Below are 24,716 nucleotides of genomic sequence, written 5' to 3'. Positions count from 1 at the left end.
ATTTGCCATGTATGTAGTAATAAGAAACACTTCAGGTCTCTAAAATGCAAAATCAGAAGACTGTAGATGGCTTTTTATTTCCTACACACCAGTCTGCCCTGCCATTTCAGTGGGAAGTTGTTCTTACCAGATGCATCCTTTAGTTATTGAATCACACGGTTCAAAATGGAGTTCTCTTCATGCTATTCATCATGGAAACTGTAAACTTAAATGTCCAATGAACACAGAGTATCTGTTTGCAAAATGTTTTGGGTGGATGTTGCTTTTGCTTTCAGCAGAAGGCTGAAAGAATACAAGCGGACTCTTAAACAGAACTTCTCAGTAAAGCCAGGAAACAGGTTATCAACACTTAGGCTGTTCTTATTGTGTCCCTTATCATAATTGACAGTTTGACGTAAAACTGGGTCACATGACCACCAGGGAGGTATGTAGATGGATAAGAGGTCACCTTTCACATATGCTTGCTGGAAAGGAAACACATTTAAAGGAAGTTTCAGTCAAAACAATGACAATATGCAAATGTTAAGTTTTATGGGCTTTTCTCAACTAAGAGAAGCTATAGCACAGTCTCCTATTACACTTTCCAAAATATGTATCTACTTTCACTAGCAATCACAGAAGCTTGAAATGAATGTTAGTCTTAGACAACCACTCTTTAAATAGGAGAGTACAAAACCTGCTTAAATATTAACCCATAAATATTATTCAGACTAGATTAAAGATTGAACTGTTGCCTATGGGTTTTTAAAGTACATAGGATTTGCATACTTAAAACTCTGCAGGATGGTTGTGCTTGGAAGGCACCCGGTTTAAACTGAAAAGGCAGCTATAGTGAAATCTAGCTCTTGGGCAGGACTTCATATCAGTACATCTCACAGCACTGGAAAGTGCAAACCAAAATCACTTTCCTGGCATTTTACAGAGGGCAGAACCGGAGAGGGGAAGCAGATGACTTTCAGGCAAGTGGCAGAGTTAGAAGCACTCGATCTACTGCTCTGCTCCTGCCTGGACCTGTGGCCCCTTCCCATGATGCCCCTAAGGTGGGTGAAGGAGTTGCATTGCCTCCCTGGAGAAACACTTGTAGTGGGTTTTGTGCTCTCTGCTACTTCATGAGTGTAGCAGTAAGGACATGTCACAGGGATAAGGGACCGCTGCAGCTCCACATGTCAGGAAATGGCTGGGCTGCCTGGGAGATTTCCTCATCTTCTGCAAGGCTGGGCATCCATTTCCACTTCAGAATACAGACCCATGTTCTTCTTCTGTATGGTTAGGTGAGAGGTACATTAAAAAAATAATCATTGGTAATGTTTTGTGGATGGAAGGTATTAACTGAAGTAGGGTTCAGGTAACTTGCCTTGCTGAAAATGGCAAAGCTGTGGGACTGAAGAGCAGGCCTCTCCAAGAGGCTCTAGGAAAGACTTTTCACTATGTCATATGCCAAATCAGGTCATTTATTTTGCACTCATAGCATATTTTTGAGAAAGTTAGTAATGTTATTCAGCATTTATTAAATATCTTACGAGGACTGTTTATTAAGTCCCTCTAACTGAGGAATTTAAGTTTTCTCAAGTAGCCTGCAAGTAGTTTCCCACCTCTCCCTTTCACATGTCCTGCAGAGAAACTCTTTTAGGTGGCTTACTGTGGGTGAGAGTGAATGTGCTTTCTTGTCTCCAGTTAACACTGTGGCATGAATTTAGAGGTCACTTAAGTTACTCTGAGGACTATAACTAGCCAGAAAGATTTCAGCAGAAGTTCAGACAACATACAGTACTCAAAATACTGTACTAAAGTGCCTTACATCCTTCCACAGCTTGGGACTCCGGTCAGGTCTGTGCCCCCAGGCTTTCCCCACAGGACTGTCTGGACATCCTCCAAGAGCAGCATTCCCGCTGCTGCTGTGAACAGACATCTTCCATCAAATGGGGCCAGGGATTGTAGACCTCTTTTAAGTTTCTCCAGCCTTTTTACCCCAAAAGCACTCAACACACATGAGGGATGCAGAGGCAGACTTTGAAAGTGGTATTTCTACATAATTTCAAAAGTATATTTTTAAATCTTAGACATCCTGATCTAAGCAAGAGTGATTTGGGAGAGGAAATTTTATGTTAGGGAGAAAAAAAACATTTTGCTGGGTTGTTTTCCTAGTTTTTAAAGACAACATGGCAGCTATGTGAACCTGCTGAGGAGTGTGGAGCAATAGTTTTTAACAATGGGAAAGTGGTTTTCAGCACAGCTGGTGCAGTCCTGGGCTTATCACAGAACCCGTTGTCATACAGAGCTGCAGTTCTTCAAGGTGTTGTCAGTACCACAAGCATGGCACAGTGGTTGGTGGAGTGAATAGCTCTACAGTTTACACTAACTATAAGTCTGGTGTAGCATGAATCTTCATATACATGTGTGTGTCTGTGTCTATGGCATATATATAAAATGCACATGTTTTATTATTACCATTACAGCATTTAGATGTATATGTATTAAGGTATGTATGACTGTATATAATAGGAAGTATGTCATTGCTAACATTTATGAAATAGGTTTAAAGAGTTCTTTTTTGAGCTTTCTTAATGATAAATTTAACACATTAACTGTATTTGTGGAAAGTTTCCATACAGACTGTGGGAAGAATATAATGATTTAGTGCAGAAGCTGATTTACTACAATGTAATGTATCCAATCCCTTACTGTTTTGCCAAAACAGCAAATGCAATTCTATTGCAAGCTAAGTGCTTTCCAAATTTTTTAACTAGACCTAAGTGCATAAAATCATTTGGTAACGCTACGTTTGTGATGTTAGGTTTTTTTTTATGGTTCTAATCAGCCAAAGGGCTTTTATTCTTAGATTTTTTATTTTGTGAAAGAAGGGGGGGGGGTGTGTTAACATTTCAGTCTTGTGTTTCAGCTGGAAGTGAGTTTTTATAGCTAAGTTATAAAGCTTTAAAATATGCATCTGTAATGAAGATGATGACTTTCTTAAGGATTACAGCAGAAATACATCTACTGTACATTGAGTAACTAAGCTGACATTTTACTATGTCTTCAATATTAAAATCGGGTTTACAATACTGTTCTGTATAGTGACTAAACCAAATATTTACTTACCTCTTTCTTTAAACATATTTAATATATTATTCACAGTTACCTCTTGCAAACTTTTTGACTGCATGTTTCCTTTTCTGCTTAATTTCATGTGGTTTAGTCATGCTTCTAATGGCCTTTAGAAGGTCCCTTGGAGTTCTTTAGATAACAAACAAGAAACAATCCCTATGAAAACATCAGAGACTAACATTTCCATTTCTCAGACCTTAACAGCAGGAAGCTTATGAGTCTAACAGCCAGACAGGGTCAGGTTTGCAATATTGTCTTGTCCTCAGCATTTGTATTTTTCAGGAAAAGACTGCAATTAATTGTGCTCCTGTGAAAATAGTTTATTGTAGTTTGTTTGCTGTAGCCTGCACTATCTAAAAACTGAATATGGATAGAGAAAACTAAAATACATCGAATGCAATCAAACTCAGCAACAACATTATCTTCAATTCAGAGTGCTGTATCATATGTAATGGTACAGCAATTAATATACAGCATGACTATACAGAGGTTAAGATGTATGTTTTCTTTGCAAGCCAGATAAGTTCACTTTCTTAAACTTAAAAATAAGCAGTACATCTTTTAAAAAAAATCTTCTAACACTATAGGGCAGCTGTTAAATAAACAGAGCTATAGAGGGTTGCTTGAACAATCCTTGAAGGCAGAACTGATGCTTTGAGGATCTGGGAAGAATTTGTTTCAGCTAACATTTAGTACATTCCTCATTATATTAAAATGCAATAATGTGTTTTAAATGCTATTATTCTGAGTCTAACACAAGATTAGATTATTTTATCACCTCTTGCTAAGTAATACCACTTTCAGTTACACCAGATTAATAAATGTCAGTTACAAAATACCTTTACCCTTTTTCAATAGCAAGATAAGGACATACAGTTTGTTTCATTTGGGCAAATTTTCTATAAATTGCATGTCTTCTATGTTTCACGAAATGCATGCTACAAGATATTGGTTATATTTGACCTTTACTTAATACACATTATATAGAACTTTGATTAGAGAAAACAGCATTTTTATTTCCCTTATTAAAGTATCTTACTATTGAATATTAACATTTCCTTTTATTCCAGCTCAGTTTGTAATCTAATAATGGCTAATTGTTATGTGCTAAACACTAGTTACTCTTTTATGCTTTATTAATAGAGCAGCGTATTAAAGTAGCATTATCTTAAGCGAATCTATAGGCATTTATTTCTTAGAATAAGTTATTTTTCTTTGTTTGTTTTATTTTTTAAAGTTACTTCTTGGGAAAGTAAGGCTTTTGCCATATACAGTACTAGTTTGCATGTATTCATTTAAATACTAAAAGCTGTAGTACTGCTCGATCCATATCTGACTGCTAGGTTTCAATTGACAGCTGAGGATTTGTGACTGGACCATGAATCAAAACGGCAGGCATTTATACCCCAGTGCCAGTGAGGATACATTGGGAATTACTTGGCAAAGGTAACATTTTAATTATTTCCACCCCTACACCACCTCTAAAAAGTTGCATTGAGCTACAGTATCTGTTTTGGAGGGCCTCCAGGGGAATATGTGACAGCATTTGATCAAAACACGTGTGTTAACATTTCTCCCATACACATTCAGGTTATCTTTAGTGTAAGGTGAATTTAGAAACTACCTTAATTAAGAATCTGGAATGACAATGCTGTGCTGTCAAATGCAAAGGGTTTGTCAATTTAAGGGAATACTGATCTTAGGCTTTAAAAATGAAAATGTCGTTTGCAGAATTAAAGATCATATTTTGGGGGGCTTAGTGATTAACACAAAGAAAATGGTGCTGTTAGAGATATAGATGAGTATAACAATAAATGTTTGAGGTGGTGGTGGTTTTGGACAACAAGTAACCATATTATTCATAGAGACTTTTCTGACTAATCAGCTGGTGTAGATTTAGGTCACTAACATGTACATGAAGGTAAGATATAAAGCACTAAATAACAGAATAATTAAGAATGATTTACACAAAAGAGAGTTTCTTTTTGTATGAAAAAAAGTGAACACAATAAAACCCATAAACCTTTGGTACATTAATAAATTACACATTATTACCTTTTACATCTCTTGGTAGGTAATGAATTGTGGTAACTGTAGAGGTGTGTGTTTCTAAATGGGTGTGTAAACAAATCAGCATAATTGTGATACATCAGTTTTTCATCTCTTTCATGTGCGGGATTATCTGCAACACTTAACACTTAATGGGGGTTGTACATGTAAAGCCTGTGGATTGGTAGCCTGTCAGATGAAGTATTAGCTACTCACTCTTGAAAAAATTTCAAATGCTTCTTGGACATTTGTGTATACATGAAAGTACACATACTTCTGAATAGTTTGTATAAGTATGTGTGTGAGTGTGTATATGCATTATCTACAAAATGCCATTCGATGCACTGTATTGTACTAGGGATTGCTAGGTTTGGTGTTTTTGAGTATCAACTTGGAAGGGTAATTATGGAATTTGAAAATTGGTGCTGTTTACAAATCTGAAGCTTAAATGCCTTGAATATTTTTGCTTTACTTTTCCTTTTTGCATTTTTTTCTGAAACAATATTTAAAATCTGGAAGAACTGTGGTGGAAAAGCAAGGTGTTGTAATTTCTTCCCTTATAGATTAAATGGCACAGTGGAAAATTAGCTAATGGATTCACCTCATCTCGTCAAAGGCTGTGATTCACATTATAAATCCCCATCATGCAGAAATTGCCACAGTTTTCAATGTACTGCCAAGAGTGAATGCAAACTGAGCTAGTACAGCACAGAGGGGGTGATTTATTCTCCCACTACAATGGGTGTTGCTTTCACAGGGCATTGACAGGAGTTAGAAAGTTATATCACAACTGCCTATCTAGGAATATCCTTGAATAGTTTTAATCAGTCATCCCTCGAGCCCCCTTTAAAGCAATGCAGTTTATACCAGCTGAACCACTGTCCCAGTGTTTGCTGAATTATTTTTTTCAGTACCCATCACACAACACCCTTGGGCATAAATTATGAAAAGAAAGGAAAGAGGAGGAAAAGATTTCTAGGTGATCACCAAGGGAACTTTGGTGAAGAATACAAGCATGGTCCATGATCCACTCACCTTTACAGACAAAACTGCTTTGCAGGTCACTTCCAGAGTGCTGCCCGCCACTTTGACCCTACCAAGATACAAAAGTGCTGCAAGATGAGCTTGGACACAAATTCTGCCATGGGCATCTCTTTACAGCCCTAGGCTACACTTACTTGGCCTTGAATTAAGGGCAGCCTTGGAGGACAAAGAACCAAACTGTTAGTTCTCCCTAAGTAGATGGCTTTTAGGATTTGGGCTGTGGAATACAACATTCCTCAGATCCCATGTAGGTGAGGATCTAAGAAGAGAAATTATACCTGTGCAGGCTAAGGAGCAGTGAGCCTTTCTAACACTAAAACTAACATTAAAAATAAAGAACATACTGCAAAAGGAATTGTTGCTTATTGGCAAAGAAATATATTCTAGTCCAGATAGTCAAATTCCCCCCCTCAAATGGTTTGATAAATGTTTGATTGTGTGATTTCCTTAAATCTGCAGTGCTCATTTTGATGGTACTCTGTCTGACCTTTTACAGCAGGTTTTTGTCATTATTTTAAGTATATTGATTTTTTAGAAATATCATTTACCTCAAGAAGGTAAAAAAATTGGCAGTGCCTCAACATTAGCTGTCCTGTCTCTACAGAAATCAGGTAGCAGAGGTGGCCAAGCTGAAAGCTTTGTCATGGAGCATTGCTGATGAACCACACCTTGGAAACTTGGGTAGAGTGAATGATGATAAAAAGTCTGTTATTTCTGTGTTCTTTGTCTTATTAGTAGCTGTCTGTCTTACCTGATAGTAGATATGATGCATAGATTTCAAAATATGACACATAGATTTCAAAATGTATTTTCTGGGTTTTTCTTTTTGTATGAAATTATGTATCTGTTTGCATTTAAAGTCCCAGATATAAGACAGTAGTGATCCATATGCAAAAGACTGAACTTTGCAAAAAAAAGAGAATACAAGTAATACAAAACAATAACAAAAACAAAACCCACAAAACTTTAGTTCATTGGTGCACCATTTTCTTCAAAACCAAAGACTTGCAAGGAATAGTGATAATAAAAACTAGATTAATACTTGCTTAGCTGAAATAAACATTCTAGTATCTTTAAAGGAAATACTTTTATAAAATATCCAGTGACCATCCTAACAAAAAAAAAGGGAAAACCCCCCAGTTATTTGGTAAGGTATTTTGAAGTAGTAATCTTTATTTGGCTCCTAATACCCTAACCATCTACAATTTTTTGTTGTTGTTGTTGCTTGCTTACAGCATTTATGGTATATATTTTATTATGCCTGCTGAACTTTGAACAACATTTAAGCACATTAATAGAATAAAGTTCTCAAGTACTTTTAAGATAATTTAGGTCAATTTTTTGGTGTAAAAATTAAGAGGATACTCTTAAACCCCCTCAAACCTTGTTTTTTCATAACCCTTCTTTTTTCATAACCACAGTTCTGTGATAATAACTGTTTTCCTAGAGACAGAAGGTGAAGGGAAGCTGTGAAAATCTGTGAAGCTCAATTAGGAAAATACAGTCTCAGTTGCTACGTGTGAGCAAGAGCATATGCAACAACTAAACTTAAGACATGAGTGAGAGTGAGAAAAAGTGTGTGTGTAAGCCTGATAACATGAGCCTGAGCCTGAATCTTAGCCACTCATTGTGCCATTGATATTCCAGTGGGACCACTCATAAAAGCCAGCATGATGGGTGTCTTTTAAAGCATGTTGAGTATTTGCAAGTTTTTCACAGACTGTAAGCAAATTTTAATTGCCAAAGTGTACATTTTAACTCAGCTATTGGCAAATACAATTTTATTCCCAAGTATTGTTATTTATATTCATTTTTTTAACAATCTTTCTGTGTAGCTTTATGGGTTAACTGTTACTTTAACATTACATTTACACTACCCAGGCAAATGCACTAGGTTAGCATTTCCTGCTTTCAGTCTGTTATCTTGACACATAAGCAGAGTAGAACAGCTGGCTTGTTCCTGGAGATGCTGGGGGGGCTCTGTTCTCAAAGTGCGGAATTTCCTTCTCAGCTCTAGCTGTAGGGGTGTTCAGCTTTCCAAGCATCAACCCCCCCCCCCCCCCGGCACCACTCTGGGTTTATGATAATAATGCTGATAAGGCAATCAAATGGGATAATCTCTGATTTGTGAAAGAAGTAGAGGAATCGAGAATGGGTGCCAATTGCTTTTGTAGCATGGTACCTTGTGTGTGTTTGGTATTGAGGAAACACACAGCTAGAGTAACACAGCAACATTGCTGTGGCAAGCACATTTTGGCAAACACAGACACCTGTTAGAACAATGTTTCATACCCTCTACACCCCAGTCATTGTCTGTCGTCATCCCCCCCCCCCCCCCCGCCCCAATGCCCTTGGGCAATGTTTTGGAATAGAAGTATCAATTCCTCACAATTTAAGAACAAAAATGCTGAAGTATCATGACTGTAAAAGTATTCGTACAAAGAAAGCCTAATGATTTCTGGTCTTTGTCGATTTAAATTGCTAACTCTAATAGTTTTGCCCAAGTCCGTAATGCAGAAAGATGTACAGAACATTATGTTTCCTCCCCATCTAGGCAAACATCTTCAGAACACTTCCTAAGAAATTAATTGTATTCAAGCCAGACTTGCATGCTGCCATCCCACAGGAAATGGGTCAGCAATCCATTAAGATGCCATTAGATAATCTAATTTGGACCTTAATCTCTAAATTAACCATGCTCCATACTTGAAGCGTACTTGAGAGAACGAAAAAAAGTTTATGTTTGAATCGATAGGGGAGCCGAAGCGTGAAGAAGGCTGTTTGTTTTTTCTGTAGCTGTGGTCACGTCTCAAGCCGTCTGGTAACCACGAGAAACCAGACATGATGTAATTCCAGATTGAACTTGAACTTCAGGGGCTTAGAATGGGGGAACAATGGACCATAGGAATCAATAATGTCCGTTTTCCACATGATTATGTTTGGAGCTTTAAGTTAACCTTTATGGGAGAAGCAGCAAGAACTGCAGTGTAACCAAAATGAATGAGATGATCCAGAAGCAAGATGTTAAAGTAAAGAAAACAACTTCAGTAATATTTTCTGAGCAGCACTGCAGATTCCAGCAGGATTAGAAAAGTTCCCGCTCCACAGTGAACTGGTTGCCTGTTCTGAGCACTCTTTGTTCACTTAGGTAGGACAAATTTAATCTTATGTTTCCTGTCAGATGATTTTTGGCAGCACTGCTGGGGAAGGAGGAGCATATTATAGAGAATTCCCAAGTGTAAACTGTATCTTTAACCCCTTGGTTACTCCAGTTTTCTACTTCTTGATCATCTTACCTCCAATTGTTTCTTTTGAAGTAGTAAAACTACACTGTTGGTTTTTTTTTTTTTGTGCAGTTAAGATTATCTGCATTATTATTTAGTCATGCTAACTTGATCAATAAACTTCTAGTTATGTTTTTTAAAAGTGCTAAGGTAAAAAATCTAACAGATGAAAACTGGAAATGGTAATATTTGGGGAAAAAGCAGTGTAGATGTGGAAAGTGGAGAGTCAGTTTTTCATAGGTGACCCAATGGTCTCTGGTAACCCAAGCCCATGTTCTCCAGAATTTGGCTGTATGGGAGGCAGCCCTCCACTTGGTCATAGCCCCCTCTGTGCACATGCATGTTTGCAAACCTCCTTTACCCCTGTCCCTGCAGCAGACATTCATGCATGCGTGGTCCACAGCACAGCATGGACATGCACCATTTGTCTGGGCCCTTCCTCTGCTGTGGCTTTTCTTTGTTAGTGATGGGCTCCATGGCCTCTTCCTGATCTTTCCTTACCTTTTTTTCTTACACTGTTACAAAAAGGGGTCTGCAGGGAATAAAATAAGTATCCTTAAAACTGAATTCCCTTTTCCCTTCTCTGGGCATGGATCAGTAAGTCTTCATCTCCTCCATGTGCTAGATGGTTGATATGTGTCCACTAAACTACAAAGGGTGTCCTAAATTAAGCTGAGATATACTTAATGTGTCTCTTGAAATAAATGCTTACCTCGGAGGTGAGATTTGGCAGCTGTTTAACTACATATACCAGTTTAGAATGGTAACAGAAGTACCACATTAACTAGATGCTGGAGGGGTGGTTATTCTTTTGGCAGAAGTGCACAAGTGGAAATTTAGCCAGGGCACTGAGGTTAGCACAATTGTGTTTCCAAAGTTCATATGATCTTAAATTCTTGAAATGGTAAAGTTCCCCATACTTGTGTGGGCAAGCACTTGCTTAGTGAAGAGATAGACAAACCTTGCTTGGTGACTTGCTAGTGTTGCTTCTCTTGACATCAAAGGCTTTTCTACCTTTTCTGTCCAAAGACTGACCTGGCATGATCTGATCTACCTTGTCCAATCTAGTGTGTTCATGCACAGGGTCGTAAAGCTGCAAGAAGGAAATACTGTATAGGTGTACTTTCCAAATGGTGAAATACTCTTACAGAGTTCTGAAGCTGTAATAGAAAGAAGGTAGTAACTGGTGGAAAATAAGAATCTTAAAATCCTTCAGATTTACTCAGGTCTGATTGGATTTATTTTTTATTGCATTTAGTTAATTGCTTAACATTATTATACTCTATGTTATTATAACTTCCATAGCGGACTGTATAGAGATATAATGTTAGTACTGCTTGTGGTCCATTCCAGTAATATTTTAATCAGAGGTTCTTGAAACAGCAATTATTATCTTTAAGAGGAAATCGTGGCAGAAATCTTGATTGGATTAACATGTGAAAACTGTAATGGAAACTGTAATGGAGAATGTTAACCCTGTAGGATGCTTGTAGAATTTTCCTCTGCTATTTTATTACATCTGAACAGATAAATACATTATACTTGCTGTGGATAGAGAAGGAGCTCATGACTGTATAACACACCTGATAGTCTAGTTATGGTGAGGGAAAACTGTTTCTGGAGTGAAATTACTTAGAGGTATAATGCTTCAGGAAGATGGTCCTGCAAACCATACTCTCTCAGAAACGCTACTAGTCTGAACCTCACAGCAGTATCTGATAGTGCTTCCCATGTATTTTTCTTCAAAACTTAGCCTAGAGCAGTTTTTTGGAGGTCTCACTTCATATTCCAAGTGACAGGCATTTATATTGTAACCTCTGTCAGTGCAGTCCTCATGGATTTCTTCAGGTGTGGTGAGCTGGAGGGTGGGGTAGACTTGCCTTATTCCACTCACACATACAAAGCTTTTTTATCTGAAGGAGAAGCTGTGTGGGCAGAAGGACATCTCATTAACTTCTGCAAGGACAACCAGCTTGCCTGTGTCCTGGGCAATGGAAAGTGTTTTGGCTTCCTCCGTGTTGAGGGACGTAGTGAACAGAGACAGCATTGCCTCTGCTTTTGTGAAACTGTGGGCAGAAAGTCTACCTGGGACTTAGGCAAACTGCTGGATAGTGTGGTGAAGGGAAAGGTGTTTTCCCCTTTCCTGCTGTTGCCAGCCGTGTGGGCCCCCAGGTGGAGTTGGCTTGCAGGCAGCAGAAACTGGCGCTTCTGCTAGGATGCTCTGCAGAGAAACCGTAGATGGTTTCTATGGCAGAAGCTAAACTCATTGATGCTCACAGATGTCTCTTCAGAGCAGGTTTGAGAAAGCTGACAGGGGACCTTGCTCTTCTGGGCTGTCAGTCTGGCTTGGCTGCACGTAGGAGCACTGGGGAGCTACAAAGCAGAGTGTGGCTCATATGGTAGTTGAAAGTTCAATTAAATTTACCATAAATGTAATGGGGTATGTGGGAATGTTGGATAGACAGCCATACATATGCAGCTTAGCAGATCCTGCATTATTTTCTTGGTTACTCTTTGTATCATATCTGTTCTCAGAGTTCTGTGCTGTGATTAGTGCTATTCACCTCCGTAACTTTTATTCAGGTTTCCTCTTTTGTCTGCAGTAAACACTTGGCAGTGGTATCAGGACTGGGGTGGCCCGAGATAGAGCTGTGTCAAACTGCAGGATGATAAGGCTAATTCTAAAGCACAACAGGAGCTCGTCAAGCCTTGAAGACCATGGCCTAGGAAGCGCTAGCAAACAGAGGGGATGGCCTGTCCTTCCTGGCTGCCAGAGGGGCCAGCTGCTGCCCGGTGGCTGCTGCCCCGTGGCTGCACGTAGATCAGGGACTTTGGCCCGTGTCGGAGCGACGGCCGTTCCAGCCACCGCGTGCAGACGGTGTGTGGCTGTCCGGGCGCCGACCTTGCCCGCACCACTGTCCCCGGCAGGCGGCGGGAGGCTCTGCGTGAGCAGCGCGAGAGGCTTCCGACACGCCTGTGGGACCTGCACGGTGTTAACGCGGGAGATTTATTACTCCCTGAGGATTCATAAGCAGCACTGACGAATTTCTTGCAATCCACATTTTTGTCGTGGTCGTAATATAAGGTGGGAGGCTTGAAAGGTTTAAATGAGCACCTGTGTTATATTTGTGGGTCACACAGCAACAACAATCCTATTGGTCACTTGCTACAACTTATTTCCGTTAAGCACCTTCCACAAAATCAAAGATCTCTGTCTCCTATATGAAGTAGAGAAGAAAGCTGCTGCCAATAGTAATTTTTTCTTTATCAGCATTGACCGCTTTCTTTCACCCGCTGTAGTCATGGGAAGGCTGTCAATTTTAAAACAAAGAAAAAAGTCACACATATATATATATGTATCCGACCACTGAAGTGCACTGTAAATCTTCAGAAAGATAACCTGGAAGCTGTGTATTTAGCCTTTGCAACAGAAATTGTTTAAATGCCATGTTGGCCTCACACAAAATATACATTCTTTTAGTTAGTGTTCTATTTTGTTCAAAGTTGCTAAACACTGTAAATCCTGTGTAACAGGACAGCAAAGAACTGTGCATTGTAAAACATGTATTCAGACAGATCCTGAGCAAAGAAATCTGCTTGGGTTTTTTTATTTTTATTTTTTATTAGTAGTTCCTATTTTTACAAACCTGTGTGCTTTGAAACAATTTGCATTGTGTCTGTTATTTCAGAATGTACTTCTTAACATCACTGATATCTGAAGAGGAAGTTAAACATGTTAAAACAAATTATGAAGGAATATGAAGAATATGTTGAAACAATTAAACCTCTTAAATGAGGTTCTGGTATTGAATTTTTTTTTTTTGAAACATAATCTTTTCATCAGATCATATTGGACAAATCTTTCATGCATAACTGGGTTTAAGTCTTCGTGGATATTCCAAGATTTGTGGTGTAACTGTGATTCTTGAATTTCAAAAGGGGTTATTTCTCCAACAACAGATTTTTTTTTTATTTGTAATAATCAATAGAATTAAAAAAAAGAAAGGAAAATCTTTAATTAAATATATTAGCTGATCTTAGATTTTGAAGATATAGCAAGATTTTTTTAATTTCTGAGGAGGTTAAAACCCCCAGATTTTCAGGTGACCTTCAAGAATACACTTCATTGGAAAAACCCCAAAACTTATTGAATAATATTTGTACTTCAGGCATTTAAAATACATTGGCATGTTCATATTTCATATATTTCCTTGAGGAAAAAAACTAGTCCTGCTGCCTTCAGGATTGAGACAAGCAGGTTAGCAATTTTTTCCACTTTTTTTGTGTGTAATACAGACCACCTGAAATTAATTGTTAGCAATCAAAATAGTAAATTAACAGGTTTAGAGAGGTAAAGAGTTTCAAACAGGAGTAAATAACAGAAGCTGTTTGTATTATTTTTAAGATAGAAGCTCTAAGTAACATGTCCCCTGGACTTCACAAAATAAGTTGACCTCCTTCTTTAATGTTCATACAACAGCAACTGAAAGGATCACATAAATCTGCCAAGTGAAATGTAGTTGTTTCATGCACATTTAATATAGATAAAAAAGGTCTGTTTTATTCTTTACACTGGATGCCACAGAAGTGCATCTGCACATCTAGGGAGAGAACAGTGCGGAGGGGTGACCAAAGGCAGAGGAGGAAGAAAACTTCCCGCAGCCATCCTCCGCAAAACATATGTTGGAGGTTTTAGTCTTCAGATGTTTTATCATGAAGCTTATCAGTCTAATCCCAATGCGTACTCCCAAGTAAGCTGTTGTGTTTGTGGAAGCACCAAGTAAAGGAAAACTCAGTACAATGAAACGCAGAGGAGGCATGTGGTTGCACACTGTGTGTCCAGTTCTGGTGCTAGTTGTTTGGCAATGATTGCTGACATAAAGACGCTGGTTTTCTTCTGAATAAATTTGGCGAGACTTTCTCTGAAGTCCATTATTTCTGGGTTGCAGAAGCACATCTAAGGAAAAGGCTGCTTGGGTTCTGCTCTGGGTACAGAATAGAGGCAGCTGAGGTCTTTCTTTGAGTATCCATCTTGCAAATACTGTTCAGTATGGTGCCTACTACTAGTTGGTGCCTGGTAAACATGTGAATGCCACTGGGACTTAAGCTCCTCAGTGACAGAGTGCTTTTGAAAGGATGACTTACATTCCAAAGTCATTGAATTGCCTTTGAAAATATTTTCTTTCTCGGACGTTTTGTTGAAAAATTTATGGTACTCGCTGCTACACTTGACTCACGGCTACCCTTGGCTGCAAGTGTTTACATGATTGGACCCTGTGTTATCCAGTGTTATCCTTAGGCACCTTTTGGGAAAAGTCTGTAAAGAAAGCAGGTTTTTTGAATATTAAAGGTCGCCTGTTTCTCATGGGGACCCACGCACCTCAGAGGCAGATCTTGGGACTGAGAGAAGATAAACTGTTGGGTTGTAAGAGGGTAGGAAATCACACAGGAAGCTTAAACTTTATATTGTGTTCTTGAAAAGAGCAAACCTATATACTGTAGTGTATTTCAGTAGCTCTTACATAACATCCGTGGTATCATATAGTGTAACTTGTATGCTTGTATAGTTTAGTTGTGTCTGCTCTATATATTTGCGTCTGAAATTTTTGGGGGCTTTCATAAACAAACAGGCCACATAGTGTAAGACAGCAGTAATACTACTTGCAACTGAGGTCAACGCAATTATTTTTCTTTCAAATAAGTCATATTTTCACAAAGAAAACTGTGAAGTAGAATCTCAAGTCATATTCACAAATTTGGTTTCTGATTTTATCTTAATTAGTGCTATTAATAATGAATATTGTCCTAACCCTGATTCAAATTCATTGTGTTCTAAGTTTTTACAACATGTTTAATTTATGTTTTGTTTTTTCTCTCTCTTTCTCTTTCTCCTTATCTCTTTCCCCTTTTCAACAGTCCTGGTACCTGGGCTAGCTTGGTTCCTTTTCCAGTATCAAACAGGTCACCGATCCTGCCGACAAATGTCCCAAATTATGGTTTGAACATAATTGGAGAGCCTTTCCTTCAAGCAGAAACAAGCAACTGAGGGAAAAAAAAAAAAACAAAAGCAAAATTAAAAAAAGAAAAAAAGAAAGGAAGACAGGATGAGAAAAGAAACTGAAGAAAGAAGAAAAGATAGACCAGCAATTGCAGCTCTTACAATCACTAATTCCCTTATGGTTGAAACTGAAGTGACATACAAAGGGTCGATGATATTTCACTGATGGGTAGAATGCAGCCCCTGCTAAGTAGCCTTTGTTATATGAAGTCCGCTGGGAAATAGATGTTCTGTCTCTGACAATATATTTTAACTGACTTTCTAGATGCCTTAATATTTGCATGATAAGCTAGTTTTATTGGTTTAGTATTCTTGTTGTTTACGCATGGGATCACTATTCCTGGTTATCTCACAAAACAAAGGCTAGGCAGCAGCAACAGAGCTGCAGGAGGACAAGGGCCGTGAGTCAGCCATTTTCTCAACACTCTGATTTCTAAATGTGTTAAAAATAAGCTCTGTAGCCTTTAGTTATCAGTATGGATTTATTAAACTTTGGCCCTTAATTCAGCCTTTTCTATTCTAGTGTGTTATGCAGTTTGAAATTTTCAATCAGTATGAACACACAGGCTCTATGGAAGAAATGCCTCTATGTAGGTAAAAGTGTTATCTCCTCATGCAACAGTAAAAAAGAAAAGGAAAAAAGTGAACATTTTCCCCTTTAAAGAAACACTTACAGAGGCAAGTGCAATTTAAAAATCATATCTAAGGGGTCATCACTATAAGTCCTTCAGCCCTTGGACTCTAAATTGAGGGGATTAAAAATAGAAATAAAAATTACTTTGAACATACTTATTTTTCCCCTCAGTTTTTGAGGGCATTAAAAGGCATTAAATCAAGACAAATCATGTCCTTGAGAAAAAGAAATCAATGGAAACACAGCACTTATGTTGGTTTAGCTGCTGCCTCCACAGAGGGGTAGGATTTATTTATTTAAAGTTACTGGTTGCATCAAGAACCCATAGGGTTTATATATTTCTGTAAAATCTGCATCATAGAGACAAAGAGATAGGCAAATCCATGTCACAAGGGCACAGCTTACCGTTTACAAACTGGTAATACCAGGATGGGGATATGTTATATTTAAATAATGCACTCTTAATGTAAGTCTAATTACAGGGTGCTGAAAACTTGCATGGTGCTTTCAGAAGTTAGCCTTGTTCAACAATTTTCACATATTGACAGAAATATAATGTGCATGGGCAGACATTTTGCCTCTATGTCTCTTTAAAAAAAAAATTTAAAATACTCTTTCCAGTAATCCTAATTTGCACGAAGATATAATGTCCACATTACGTGCCTTGCCTTGAAATCTAAAAAATAGAAAAAAAACAAAAAAAAAAAACCACAAAAAAAATGGACATCACTACACTTGTTTTGCTGCATTTATTATCATTTTAAATCTTTACCATTTTTATGACAAAATATTTTCTACTCCAGATGGGAAAAAAAGTGTGACATCATGGATTTTTTAGACAGTTATACCTTTATCTCACATTTATAAAGCATATCATGGCTGTGTATAGTTGCCGCTTAAAAATTGTAATCGACCAGCAATATTTTCAGTATTTTGGTGTTTTTTCTATTAAGCTTTCATGTTTTTCATCTTCCAATTAATATTGGGGGGAGGGGATACAAATTTATACGAATTATGCAATACCAAGTTTTGCCTATGTAGGTAGTGCTTTTAGCTGTATTGGTTATTATAGTTAAGTACACAGATTTAAAAAAAAAAAAAAAAAAAAAGAATAATGTATGCTTTTTTTGTTTGTTTTAATTGACCAAAGTGGGTACTGCTATTTTTGCAGTGTGATGAGGTCCTTTTCTGTACTGAGAGGTGGACAGGGGATTTTTTTTTATACATACATATATATATATTCTGGGGTGGGTGGGGAGGATTTTTAACACTTTACAGTGTAGCTGTGAAGCAGTGCACCCTTAGCCAGGCAAGGGCTGCAAAGCGACTGTTCTGCCTACTGTGACAAACTTTCAAATCGGTTCCCTCTTTTTAACTTCCCACCTGGGGTGCAAGCTGAAATCATTTCTGGATTTAAAAAATAAATAATGAATTCTGTTGGAGGCAGACTTGACTTGAGGAAATTGTTTTACTTTAAGGTTTTTTTTCTTGAGAAGAGAAAGAGAGAGAGAGACAGACAGACAGACAGAGAGAGAAAGAGGTCAAGACCCACAGTGAGATGAAGCCTTTTCCATTCTGGCAAAGATACTGCATCCTAAAGTGTTCACGTTAGAAAATGTTTTTAGCTCAGAATGACAAAGACGCTTGCTTTGTCTAAGAAATGCACGTACAGGGCCAAAATGTCTTTGCTGGCATAATTCCACTGACTCCAGAGTTGCTCCTGCAGGGAATTTGTCTCCCTTAGTCCGCTTGACTGGTAAATATTCCCCCCCCCCCCCCCTTTTTTTCCCTCTACGTCAAAACATTCTTTTCCGCTGCCCCCCCCCCCCCGCCCCCCCCCCCCCCAATTTGTTAACTCACAGCATCTGAATTACAATTTTCAGCCTGCTCGGGCTGTGTCAGAGGTTTGCAATATCTTCTCATACAGCAGGTCAGAGGGATAACTCTGGGCCATAGTGAGGAAGGAGTTTGTTAATGCATGGAATTACACTGTGATGTAAATAAAAGCATACTTCCAGTAAAATCACATTTTGCAGATCAGTAGTGGGCCTGTTGCTGGAGACCTTTTATGCACCAGGGATGTTTGTGAGGTATGGCTCAACACAGGGTGAATTTTTCTGAAAAGCACATCCTTTTATTAGGGTGCAGGCAGAGGGGAGTATGGACTTGTGGATATGGGATAGCCTGGTGGGAAGATTCATCCCTTTGCATTCTGGAGGTTTTCCTACCCTGGAGCAGCCCCGGAGGTGCAGCTCCAGTAACAGCTGCCCCACTGATTGCTGGGCAGTGGCACACCAAAGTCGGTCCCTTCTGGCTCTGGCCAGCACGTGGTGGCTAAGGAGCCATGCTGGTGGTGCATCCCTCCATCTCCAGCAGGAGATGCGTGTGTAGGCAGGGCCTGAATGGCTACAGAGACAGGGCCTGTAGAAAGGCAAATCCTTGAGATTTATCTATAGCTAAACCGAAAAAAAGAACCCCCCCCCCCCAAAAAAAAAAGTTAAGACACCGAAAGAAAATTAAAATCAACTTTGTGTTGCTCTTTTCCTGAGCCATGTAGTAAGTGAATACATTCACTAAGCACATGGCTGTTCATATTACCAAAATGTACTAGACCCACCCAGAGTACACCTCAGGCTCTGGCCTGGTAAAACAAAGTAAGTAGGTATTGTCCTTTCTGCATGCCACTGATACTGAGCAGTTCAGGAGCACAGGGGTTTGCTGGGGGGCTATCCGTGATTAGTGCCATTAGCAAGGTGTCCCCCTTAAGCTTCTAGTAGCACACCAGGATGAAACTGAAACAAGTTCAGGCTTCAAAGTGCAATAGTCAAAATGATGATTGCCCTTGTGGGAAGATGGATGCCCTTAATAGAGCTTTTTTGTTATCTCTGACCTCCTGTATGAAAAAAATTGAGCTTACTGATGCAATATTTTAGAAAGCAAACCCCTTCCTTCCATGTGAATGAATTGGGTGGTTAAGCAACTGTGGGTTTTTTCCACCTGGCTCTCTAATAGAAAAGCCTGTTTGGAAGAAAATGAACTTTTCATTTATTGTTGGTTTGGTTTTGGTGGGGTTTTTTGTTGTTGTTGGTTTTTGGTTTTGTTTTTTAAGCTCAGCAGTCAAAAGATAAGATTGAGAACTCAAATCCAGTCTCTGGCCTCCTCCTTCACCAGGAAGTGTATTCTGACTAAATCAAGCCACCCCGTTCTATGTGCACTGTTCTGCCTTTATTAAGTTGCTTTGCAGCCCCGGCCTTATGGCTGTGCCACTGAAGTGTGTTTCCCCTGGAGTGACATGAACGTTTGAGGCTTGACTAAGAAGAAAAAAAAGGCAGTGAAGGAGACTGTACATAAAGACATGGCAAAAATATTAATTATAGCAATATAGTTGTGGGGTGATGTTCCGGTGGGCAGCTCCATTGAAAATATGTGAATGAATTTGTGAAGCTGCAAGTAGCGAGAAGAAAGGAGGATCTTCTGAATGAACCGCCTACCTTGTAGACAGTAATTTGTACACTGTATAGTTTTGTTAAGATTTTTTTTTTTTTAATTAAAATACCCTTGTTTGTAAAGCTAACTTTTTAACAATTATAATGGAAATGCATGTCATTTCCATTTTTAAAGTAAACAAGAATATTCCTTGTTTGGAAACTGGACTTGAGTTAAAACTCTCCAGTTTCTTAATTTATGTATTAAAAAAAAATCTGTCCATGTTAGGAGTTATTTCGCAGATTCCTGTGCTTGAAAAGCATAGGTTACTAATCCTTTAAAAATGTAAATGGAGAAAAGTTATATTTTATGAAGGTTATTTTGTTGTATTTAGTATTGGAAAAGTTGGTTTTCAGAGCATTTCAAAATGTTGGAAGCACCACTGTCTTTTTATTAGTATATATGGCCTTTAGCAAAAGTTTTTGTGATTGTTACATGATGGTATTTAAGATTAGGTTCACAGAGCAATTCAGGATAGGCAGAGAACTAAAACAGTACTTATGTCTCACATAGCTGTGTCCTCAGGGAGCAGAATTTCGGATTTGCAACTTGTAGCTTCATAAGGACTTAATGAAAGAGATTGCACAAGGACACACTCAACTGTGACACCGGAGTGTGTTCTGTACCTAAATCTAAATTATATTTACTGTGTGAGATTATGAAGGCTGCAGAAAGTTATCCCATATTCAGTGTACAGTATTCACTTTTAATGAAACAACTCTCTAATGTTGCTGGCAGTAAGGCCCCAGGCATGACATCCAATATATTTTACATGATCCTGTCAAGGTCTTTTGTTAACATTAACCAGCTGCATGCTCCTGGACTTTTTTATTGGGTTTCTATAGAAAACTTAAAAAAAAAAAGAGAGAGAGAGAGTAAAATCATATGCAGGCTAATCAAGTTAAACAGGAAAAGCTCAAAGTTGAATGTTCCACTCCATGCTGAAGGAGCTGAAAACTGCCTCCTTCTTATTTGCACTTTCTGCTAGTTCCCCAGTTTTTTCTAATTCCTCAAAATTGTGTGGGTGTGGTGGAGCACTGCAGTTGGAGGATAACACGGACCACTGATTTTGCCCTTTAACCCTGCACAATGACCTTTGCATCAGCCAAACTTATTGCCATGACAACTCTTTGTACTGTTTCCATGCCACAGCTCTGTTGGTCACATTGTTAATAGTAAAGGGGACAAGTTGGAGACGGTCAATTTTTACATTTTTTGTTGCAATTTTTTCTTCAATGGTTGTAAGTAGTTTGTTTTGTTTTTGTTTTTGTTTTTTTTTAATGATAAAAGGGTTCACTAGTTATTACTCTTTAGAAATATCTGTGTGTTGCAATTCAAATGTATGTTGAATTTGTGAAAAGGGCTTCAGTGCCACTAGCATCATAAGATCCCAGAATAAGCCTTTGATACTTTTATTGCATGATACGGTAACAGTAAAACAAAAGGTGGCCTAAATAAATGGAGAGCAGTGTGAGCTAGTGACACTAAAGCCAGTCTTTGTATTACTGTATTTTTGACAGAATAGTTTTGAAAACTGTGCTACAGGGACTGATGTGGCAAATGTATCTCTATATGCAGAAGGAGGTTTTTTTAAGAAGTATGGCTTATTATGCATTCTTCATTGAGGGCATTGAAGTTGCATGGACTGATCAAAGTTGATGCAAAATGAGAAAGAAACAAAAACCAGCAAAATGTTTACCAAAAAACTCAAACAAATGAGCAGTGCCTGTTCAATTTCACAGTCTCTGTTGAGTTCAGTTGTAAATATGTTTCAGATAACATTTTCTTCTTCTTCTTCAAAAAAAATCTCTACAACATTGTAGAATGTGAGGGGTTCCTCAATCCCAGGCATAGGCTTCTCAAGAGCTGCATTAGATTATGTCTTCATCAAGCTGTTTATTTGTGCTTGTATCATATAGAACTTTTAGTAAGCTGGGAAGAGGCACCCCATCTCAATGGTATTTCTCTGAGAACAACTTTTGTAGGGCTGTGTGTTTCTTTAGATACATTTAGTACAACTGTAGGTGACAAGTAGTCAGTTATTGCTTGCTAGCTACACACCAGGGTTGATCCATTTTAAAACTTTTGGCATTTTTCCCCATACTGTAGGCCATAAATCCTGAAGGTTACATTTTAATTAAAAAGGAGGTGCGTGCGCAGTCTTTGTGTAATGAACCTTCACTAGTAGAATGCATTACAGTACCGCTACTTAATTTTGGAATTAGGGCCCTCTGGCATCAGACCTGTTTTTAGCCTGAGTGTTAACAAAGGTTTTTATTGTGCCTGGTTGGAGAATAATAATGTTCTTTTTGGTACTTTTTTTTAGGTTACAAATGAACTCAACTGCCACAAGTTTTAAACTGGTGTAAATCAAGCTTGACTTAATGTGATTGTTACTGTTATATCCAGCCTATACTGCTAGCAGCTGCTCATACTGCAGTCAATTACTGGAAGCGGATATATTTCCTATGCAAAAACTGTTTAAACAATAAAAATGAGCTATGCTACAGACCCTGGTCTTATGTTTTCTTTTCTATCTCTAAGAGTCGTAATCAGTAATATCTTAGAAACTAACCTTAAACCATGTACCCTGATAGCACGGCACAATTTATGGAGTTCTGTGTATACTTAATTTAGATTTAATGGATTTGTTTGCATACATTTTGGCTTAGCGGTTAGACTGAAAAAGGAGGAGAACAGAAACAAAATGAGATATAATCAGATAATCAGCTCAATTTAAAAGTTTATATTTAGTTTTCATCATCATCTTTTACCAGCCCTAGTAATTATACAGGTGACCTGAACTGCTTCTCCTGTGATGTAAGATTGAGCATGATAGCAGAAGGGCAGGAGACCTCTGTTTTCTTTCATTGTTACCAACTTGTGACAGACAGTAAATCTTTGATTTCTTAACAGCCTTTATGATAACATTTTTATTAAATAAAGACAGCAAGATCCTATCTTGCCAAAATTCTTCCTGACTTCAGAAAGCTTTGTTTTGGGTCAAGGTCTTTGAACTCCACAAAAGAAGAATTATTTTTCTTAAGTGTGAGTTGGCTGTATATATGGATGTTTCATTCAGCTCATGTCACTGGAAATAAATTGTTTTCTTCTTATACCATTAGGAATCCACAAACCTGTAGCAACAGTCAGCAAGTAGCATGAATATGGTCAAGAGATGACTGACTGGATCACAGTGTAAAGGCTTAAACTGGATTATATAAAAACTCTCAAATTTTGCCCCACAATGAAGCTAAAAAAATCTCTTATCTACTTAGATAAAAATATTCTTCATGTTCTAGAGCAAAAGCTTTATCCAGTTTCAACCCTTAGTGTGAAAAATGCAAAATGGTGTGTTATTTTTTCCCACTGGTTTGTTTACACAAAGACCATTTGTTTATTAAATGGATTAATTTTTCTGTGAAAGGCCCTTTGTTGTATGTGTGTCTCTCCAAAACAAATTGTCAGGTACTAAAAAGTTAGGAAATTCTACCAATTTGTCTTACTAGAATTTTCTTGCATGCTGTCATTTGGACGTGATTTGAAAACTATATTAAGGACTTCAGGTTCCATGTCTAAAACTCCAAAACAGAAAACCTTCCTGCATAACCCAGAGGTGCTTAAATTCAGTCCTGCCTCCCTTTTCTGATAAGGAGATTCCGTACTTCTCCAGCCACCCTGCAGCCCCCTGCAAAGCAGCCCGCTGCTATATATAACCCACCAGAATCCTGCAGCAAGCTTTGTATGTGACTTTGATCCTCTACTCCATGCATGCCAGCTGCACAGTGGCACTGATGCCAATAGGTCAGGACAAAGCATGGCAGCTGCCTGCATTTATTCACACTGCCAATACCAGAGCCAGGGCTGCAATGCCATGGTCAAGATAGGCAATGTAGTGCCCAAGAACACCAAGATAAAAGGAGCAGGAAGGAGAGCATGCAAAGAAGACCATGACTTGCAATTTCATGGTGAAGGCATGCTGAGGGTGGGAAGCTCCTGCTTCAGGCTTTTCTGCCTTCCCATTTGCTAGATTTTTGAGAAGAAATGGACAAACAATCCATGGACTGGTATTTAATGTCTTTTTTTTTAACTCCAGTGTTATTTTTGTGTGTTTTCTCATGAGCTTAAAATTTATAATTGAAAAAGAACAGAAATCTTGCCACCAGATCCAAATACATGTGCAAAAAGCAAGGTAGGAAAGTTCAAAGCCACCTCACAATTTTTTGCTGCTTAAGTCATTAAATGAAGTTGTTATCTTTGCTGTGTGTGGGTTTCTTTTTGAGTCTTCTCATGTTTTTCTTTCTATTCCAATATTTTTCTTTCTATTCCACTTACTGACCTAAATTTGTATATTATAGCTGTTGCTCAGTCACCTTCTGGCTGTTTGGGTAAAGCTGAAACCAAATGTAGTCTTGGCTTCTTGCTTGTGAGCCTCGACCCAGGGGCATCTGTTTCCTTGGGGATGAAGGCAGTGAGTGCTAGGGGACCCTTGGGATTGTTTAGCTGCCAGAATCTGAGTCACGTCCATAAGCATCTGTGAACAGAAGAAGGTTATTGAATGCTCAGGATTGAACCAAATGTTGTCTGTACTTCACTGGAGGAACAAAAGGCTCATGGCTGCTATCCAGGTAACTCTCATGCCTCTTCTCACATCTCCACTTAAAAGAGCAGCAGCCTTAAGTCTTTCTGGTAAGGTAACTACAGGGTTGTTTTATAAATAGGGTATATATATCACCCTCAGGAATGGCAGAACCATGTCTACTGAGGCTTAACAATGGAGAGCAGTCTAAGGCAAACTGTTGGCATTGTTGGTCAAAATTTGACAGATGCAAGGAGGATCTAGCAAAGGGAACTTCATTAGAAGAGCTATCCTACTTCTGCCTCACAGCTACATCTTTAGAGCATCCACTGATGGTTTCTTTAAGGTCCTTACTGGCATAAGGTTAGCCACTATTACCAAGGCCACTACCCACAAATGTCGATTGACTGAGCTGCTGAGAGCTGTGAAGATCTGTCCAAAGCTGTGCAAGGATTCAGCTGTGTCTTGAACTCAATT

The 24,716-nt window shown here is 38.5% G+C and overlaps 1 protein-coding gene across 16 annotated transcripts in view; it reads left to right on the top strand.

Annotated features, from left to right (window-relative positions):
• Positions 1–22,169, top strand: part of NFIB (nuclear factor I B) — a 281,568-nt gene extending 259,399 nt beyond the window's left edge. For 12 of the 16 annotated variants that reach the window (XM_069776483.1, XM_069776475.1, XM_069776472.1 and 9 more), the window contains 2 exons: positions 4,463–4,551; positions 15,399–22,169. In XM_069776483.1, the coding sequence (XP_069632584.1) occupies positions 4,463–4,551; positions 15,399–15,528 (219 nt within the window). In that variant the 3' untranslated portion in view covers positions 15,529–22,169. The remainder of the gene's footprint in view (positions 1–4,462; positions 4,552–15,398) is intronic. The other 4 variants (XM_069776487.1, XM_069776486.1, XM_069776481.1 and 1 more) reach the window with 1 other exon arrangement.
• The last annotated feature ends 2,547 nt before the right edge of the window (positions 22,170–24,716 follow it).

The sequence above is a fragment of the Haliaeetus albicilla genome, chromosome Z (genome assembly GCF_947461875.1).
Source record: "Haliaeetus albicilla chromosome Z, bHalAlb1.1, whole genome shotgun sequence".
NCBI classification, from domain to species: Eukaryota; Metazoa; Chordata; class Aves; order Accipitriformes; family Accipitridae; genus Haliaeetus; species Haliaeetus albicilla.
This window is presented reverse-complemented; position numbering and strand designations above follow the sequence as displayed.